This window comes from Amphimedon queenslandica, unplaced genomic scaffold (assembly GCF_000090795.2).
Source record: "Amphimedon queenslandica unplaced genomic scaffold, v1.1 AMPQUscaffold_12103, whole genome shotgun sequence".
NCBI classification, from domain to species: Eukaryota; Metazoa; Porifera; class Demospongiae; order Haplosclerida; family Niphatidae; genus Amphimedon; species Amphimedon queenslandica.
The window spans coordinates 594-7,780 of NW_003547658.1; the positions used below are offsets into that span (position 1 = coordinate 594).

General features: G+C 34.1%; 1 protein-coding gene and 1 long non-coding RNA gene across 2 annotated transcripts in view; both read right to left on the bottom strand.

The window, feature by feature from the left end:
* Positions 1-607: 607 nt before the first annotated feature.
* The window catches only part of LOC109588423 (putative leucine-rich repeat-containing protein DDB_G0290503), a gene marked incomplete at its 3' end in the record, with an annotated part of 13,469 nt that continues 6,889 nt past the window's right edge, over positions 608-7,187 (bottom strand). The window contains exons 11-13 of the mRNA XM_020004595.1: positions 1,012-1,077; positions 844-957; positions 608-781 (exon numbers count right to left, since the gene is read on the bottom strand). Of these exons, the coding sequence (XP_019860154.1) occupies positions 608-781; positions 844-957; positions 1,012-1,077 (354 nt within the window). The remainder of the gene's footprint in view (positions 782-843; positions 958-1,011; positions 1,078-7,187) is intronic.
* Positions 3,799-6,091, bottom strand: LOC109588426 (uncharacterized). The gene is made up of 3 exons (XR_002188148.1): positions 5,558-6,091; positions 4,491-4,654; positions 3,799-3,984 (listed from the first exon to the last, which is right to left on the bottom strand). It is a non-coding gene; the product is annotated as an uncharacterized LOC109588426 (long non-coding RNA).

Below are 7,187 nucleotides of genomic sequence, written 5' to 3' on the forward strand. Positions count from 1 at the left end.
GTCTGGAAGCATAGGAGCTCGTTTTCCCGGTATAGCAAGGCTGCAAAAGTCGTGGCAGCCATTTTTTGTTTGGGGGGTGAATCCTACTTAGTAACGCTACCGCGTTACTAATAGTACAGAGACTTTGGCCAGATTTTTGAGTAACATTAAAAATCCAATTTTAGTCGGAAATAGCTCAAATTTTCTATGCAACATTAGAACATGTATAAAACATTATAATATTAATGAAGAATTTTCTCCTAGTCATTTTTGGTGAAATTTGGCCAAAATTCTTGTACCATTTTCCCAGTATAGCAAAGCTGCAAAAGTCACGGCAACCATTTTGAAGTGGGGTGAATCCTACTTAGTAACACTACCATGTTACAGGACTTTATTTCAATTTTTAAGCTATGCAAAAATTCATAAAAATCCAACTATTTTAGTCAGAATCAGCTCAAATTTGCTAAGCAACATTAGAACATGTATATGCATCAGAAAAAAAGAATTCTTTGTTAGTCATTTTGGCAAAATTTGGCAGAAAATCCTGTACTACAGTACAGGGATTTTGGCCCAATTTCTTAGATACGCTAAAAGTTCAAATTTAATTTTAGTTAAAATTAGTTCAAACTTGCTAGCATCTTACCCATTGATGGTATTAAGTAGTTGAACTGAACTTCAACAGAACTAGTCTCTTTGATTGATTGTTCCTCTTGGAATGTGATCCTCTCCTGTTGTTGTGATTTCTCTTTCACTAGTTTAGATATATATGCATCTTTCTCAAATACTGTAGTCTTGAAATCATCTACACAAAGACATACAGTATGTATTCTCTCATTCAATACGTGCTGTGTATTATTGACTCACTGATAATTATCTGCTTTTCTTTAAGTTGTTCCTCTACTTGTGTCTTCTCTTCCAATAGTTCAGTTATATAAACTTCATTATCAGTAACTATAGCATTAAGTTTCTCATATTCTCCTAGATTAATAGAATATTCTCTCATCTAATATTATGTACTGATGATACACTAACCAGTCATTATTTGTTTCTCCTCCACTGATTCCTCTAGTTCATCAGTTTTAAGCTTCTTAAAATTATCTGCAGAAAAATTAAGTTTTCATTCTCAACACAACAAAAAGCAAGAAAATAAAAGCCAATAAATACAATAAAACCCAATAGTTATGGTTTCATTTATACTTCCTAACCTGAGTGTGGTGAGTCCTCTTGATCTCTCTTTCGTTTAGTAAGAAGAGTCTTAGTTTCTAGTAGTTGTTTTTCTAATGTTAGCATCCTCTTCTCTTGAATAGAAATAAAATAATGAAATAAACAATTTCCTAAAATTGCACATCCATTTTTGTACAGAGTGCATGTAATTACAACGTAATTATGTAAAACAAAAATACAAAAACTATTCATAATATGTACAGTAAATGCACACATACCTGATAGTGATTGAGTCTCCAGTAGTGCTTCCTGAAGTGATTGGTTGTTAATTCTAGCCATTTGTAGATCATGACGTAAAGACTCATTGATAACTTGCTCCTTCTGTTTATCTGCCATGTATTCATTTAATTCCTCTCTTCTTTCTTTTAGTATTTGTTCATGCAATAAAGGAATATTAAATAAATTTAATACTGAGCCCACTGACCATTGACCATCATTAAAAACTGAGGGAGGGAGGGAGGGAGAAGAAAAAGGAAGGAATAAAATAAGTTAGTGATTGAGTGAGGGAGGCAATATGGCATGCATACAATACCAGGGGGTTACTTGCAACAATGTATGGTCTATCTTCTTAGGAATGTAATTACAAAATTTAGCATATAATGCATGTGATGTAAACAATCAGTAAACCACAACATTGACATCAACAACAATTATCCCACATACATCATCCCAAAATCTGAGACTACATTTACACACCAAAACAACAGAAAAGGAATTTTTGTTCCTTTTTGTTCTTGTGGCCTTATACATGTATTTGTTTCTGTGCCTGATCTGCCCATGCAATATAAATAATAGAAATAATTCAGTCTAAAACAACTCTAAAATCAACTCTAAATCAACTCTAAAATCAACTCTAAACATGACAACTCTAAAATCAGGACAATGAACCTCTATAAACCAGTTAGCACTAAGTATATTCATAGAATTTTGAGTATATTCATTGTGATACTGTAAATAAAGTAAAATTTTCCTACCACCATTTTGGAGTCATAGTTACTAAGAGTATAGAATGGGAGAAAGCAATATCTTTGCTTCTATATCTTCTAGTGGCACTTATTAAAGTCCATGAGCCCACTATAGACACTGGATGGTCAGTAAGCAGTAGCAAGATTGCTGTCATGAATAAACACCGCATTTTTTGGAGAATAAGCTCTTTTCGCGATCGCTCCATAGACAACCATTGGAACTAGGACTCCAAAATGGCGGCAGGAAAATTTTACTTCATTTACGGTATCATGATGAATATACTTAAAATTCTATGAATATACTTAGCACCAACTGGTCTATAGTAAGGATACTTTCATAATCAGGACAGTATATCGGTTTGCAAAGTGTCAGGACAGACAGGTATGACTTGAGTTCATATACACAGTACATATTTGTGATTTAATAGAGCATGCTAATAAAATGGTGGATGTTATATTGACTGTTTCGATCTTCATGGAGCCCCCAATCTCTCAATAATGCATGTAAAGTGTCAATCTTGTAAAACTATACATGTCCATATATAAATAATTAATATTACCTAGTTTAACTACCATTGTGATATTAGGATCAGTCACAGGTGTATTAATCCATTTTATTACTCTTCCTCCTCCTCCTCCTCCTCCTCCTACATGTTTCTGTTCAGTCTTTAAGCCACCTCCCACTATTATCAGGAACACATGATTAGGATCAACAACAAAAGATGATACGTATGATCATATCTACTAGTAACAGACTCAGGTAAAGGAATCTGTAGAAAATAAGAAATAGGAAATAGGGAATGTAAGCGCACTACAGTAACTGCGTATATAGAAACTAGAAAGACTGTATAACATGATTGAGAAAAGTGGCTGATGGTATAACTAATGTGGTATTCGCATATTTACAAATACAAATACTCTATACAGGAATTAGAACCATTGCTCAGTAACATTTTTCTTTTAAAAACAATTAAAATACATGCTTAAGAAAGGAGTTATACCATATATTATGATTATAAACAAAATTAATACACAAAAACTATAAAAGTGAAGGGTTTTCATCAGACAAGTTTTATGTCATAATTATGCATTGATCAAATGGCTGACAACAGGGGCCATAAAGGAGGCTCCTACTGACAAGCATAGTTAAAAAATGTAGTAATGTGCTCAACCCAGTCAGCGAGAGGCTTCTAACAAATGTTCTTTACTATAGCAAGATATCTTTAGGAATTGAGAGACAAACAATCATTTCTGTGCTCTCTGTCTCAGCATATTACAAGTCGCGAAAAGCAAGCTTACATGTATTTGATCAAAAAATTGTACTATACTATAAGATCAGCTTTATTAATTTTTCTTCTGACTCAACTTAGTTTTCACCATCAAATATATCATTGAAGACACAAAACTATTCAAAAATTGTGGCTACATATTGTACATGTACGTGAGTAGATATCATAACTGAAGAAAGGTATAGCATATTCATTGCAAAATTAATCATAATCATAAATTGTTATCTCTCACTAAAAAGTCTATACAGATAAAATCTCTATTTTGCTCAATTTACAAAAATTAATTTTGACCACTCAATAATTTTACCTACACTATGACTATAATGCAATTATACCTTCATCCAAGTGAACAGGTTTGTCTCTAATAACAAACAATCATTCACTGGTTGACCTCTAGCATATCCACCAATCACTACTAGTGTAGGTGAGGTAGAGACACCATTGATAATAGTACTGGCATGAGCACATCTCTCCTTAGGCCACAGTCCATCATTAGGTATTGCTCCTTCTTTAAGATACTCCCAGTTCTAAAAACATAAATAAATGTGCATTTACATTTATATGTTTTGTTATCTTAGGCTACTCTACATCTAGTTATTTTAATAAAATACCGTATAGCAGGAAATTTTGGAGGGAGTTAAATTAGGTGAATTGCTAAAATTTGGTGATTGGTGAATTTTAATTTGGCAAATTTGTGGCCATGTGCCATTGAGCATGCATACAATGGTTTAAAATGGCAGATTTTTATTTTAGTAAATGGCTATCAAAACGCCAAATTCGCCAAATTTAACTACTTCCAAAATTTCCTTCTATACAGTATACATGTATTTACATGTATGAGTCACTACCATCCAAATTTGTCATTGAATAATTTCATCAAAATCACTTTTCAATGTGTATTATTCTGCTACATGTATGATTCACATACTATAGAATGCGGAACAGCACCGTCATGATGCAAAAAAATGTTTAGGCAATTTTGACAAAATTTTTGATTGACAAAAGGAGTCACCCAGTACATGTATTAACTTACTATTGTATTATGTGATAATTGAAACAAGTAGATACTGTTAGTAGCTATACCATCATGAACTGCTCCTCCATACATAATTCCTTTATTATGATTGATCTTTTCAACAGTAAAGCCACTAGTTGGAGGACAACACTGTCCACTGACAGATGGAACAGTCCATTGTCCTAAAGAGAATTATCAGAGCTATAAACTATTAATTTGTCTATAAAATAACAGTAAGTACATTGGGATGTGAGCAAACTTCAAGGTGGCAGGCATGCAGTAGCTTCAATGGTCATCTTACTGCAAATTACATGGTCACATGCACCTGCATTTTAAAATAAATCTAATGCAAAATTTGTACCGCACAAGTCAAAAAAATTATTCAAAATAATCATAATTGTGAAGTTTGCATGTTTTCATTGTCATTGCTTGAGACCCCTTGAATAAAAGAAGGAAGATTGGCCATATGTTACTTCTATCCACAGAGCCACTCTGCTCACTTCATTATACCATATAGCCAGAAAATTTCGTGGCAAAAACTTTCGTAGCTTGGTGCATCAGTGGCTCCCAGCCTATTTGTGGTTTTTCTTTTTGTGGATCATCAGTGAAGCTCCCACACCTCTCATTAACCTGCAAACATTTCATGGTTTTTAATTTTGTGGTGTCATTTCAAACCACAAAACTATACAAGTTTTTGGCCACAAAACTTTCTGGCTATAGTATATAATGCTTTGCAAACAAATAGACTAAGTATTATTTTACTGATACCGTATTTCCTTAAATAAAAGCCCGGGCATCTATTTGCTAAAATGGTATTTGGATCTCGAAAAAATATATAAAAAATAAAAAAAACTTCAGCCCAGAGCGGGATTCAAACCCCTAACCTCATGCTTTTGACTTCTGGAACTACAGACATTATCCTCTAGACTACTGAGTCACTCCTAGACTAGTGTTGCGTATTTATAGTTTAATTCTATTGCTACCCCAGCGTTTATTTGAATGCGGCTTCTATTTAAGGATTTACGGTACATAGAATTAGTTGTCCTTAAATTTTATAATACAACATGACTGATTGAATCACTTACCAGAGAACAGGCTGTAGATGTTCTGTTCATTAGTTCTAACACAATAATCCCAACCAGTTATCTTTTCGTATTCAAACTGATAATGATGTGTAATAGTTGATATAGGAGCTTGTCCACCAATAACCGTGCCAGTAACTGTTGAGGTTCACTTTCACTTCCGATTACTATCATGCCACCATAGCCTCTCTTAGTCACAGAATTGTCACTAGTTGGTTGTAATTCTTTCCATTGAAGAGTTAAAGTGTCTAAACAGTTCAAACTGTTATGGTAGCAGAAGTCATGGCCACAATAGCCACCAATATTATTATTAATGGTGGTACAGGAGACACCTCTGATTCCCAAGGGAGGAGTACCTCTAGTAGGTTGAGAGGACCAAACACCAGATAACAAGTTAAACGCATCAATAGCAGAAGTAGTCTGTCTCTTTGTAGGAGAATCATGCGACCCAACTAAACCTTCCCGGGCCCCTCCCCAGCAGTACAGGACCTCTCCTACTACTGCAGTTGTGTGTTCAGACCTCCATCCCAGTCGATACTGACCTGTAGAATGATGAATTATACTTCTTTAAAAGAATACCAACCTTTTCTATCCATTTAGCTGTGTTTACGTTTGTACCATAGATAATACATGTAATAGAGTACAATACATCAAGGGGGTGTCACTTGCATATAGCCTGTACTGATGTTTGCGACCGGGATCAAAAATTTTGATTCGGAAAATAACTGCTTGATCCCTTGATTTGGTAAGTTTGAAGGCCTTGATTTCTTGATGTGATAAGTTTTGAAGCTTTGATCCAACCAATCCTTGGGGTTAAATTTCGATTAATAATCTATATTAATTAACTAATATTAAAGTTAGTGATGGCTTCTTCGTGCTTCTTGCTCTCCCAGACTCCCACTGACTGCTAGATGCATCCATACCCGAACTCTTGTGTCTATAGAAGCAAGGCTAATGGGAGTAATTTTTATAAGCACAAAGCTCCCTGCTTCCAGAAGTTAAGTATCGTCCAAGAAACATCTAATTTCAATAATTTTTATGTCATTATGTCATTTTGCATATGTCATTTTAATTATGTATTACGTCATAATTGTTATTATACTTTAAAAACGGACAATATACGGATTTTTACGAAAAATATTCAAGTCTTTGATCGTTTGATCGTCTTGAAAAAAGGTCTTGATCTCTTGATCCACAACGTTTTGGAGTGTTGATCAGTTGATTCCATCTTGATTCCGGTCGCAAACATTACTACAGGCTATATGCAAGTGACACCCCCTTGATACATGCAATACGGTTTGTACTAGTCAGCCCCGCCCGACTGCCAGTCAGTACATCACGTGATCCTCCCCCACCCAAAATACATAAGGAGTGAATCAAAATTTCCAAAATCTAGTATGAAATAAACCATATGGTACTTTCACTACATTGTATTTAACTGTTACAATAAATGATGAAAAAAACATTCAAAATTACTAATTGAAGTTAATATCAATAATAAAATCAATGCCTAATTCAGTTTTAATGGCTATAATCCATTTCTGATACAAAAACTTTGCTGCACTAGTAAAACTACCACTTACAGCAAGGAATGAATTTAAAAACTTTAAACAATGTTCCTGTACTTCTGACA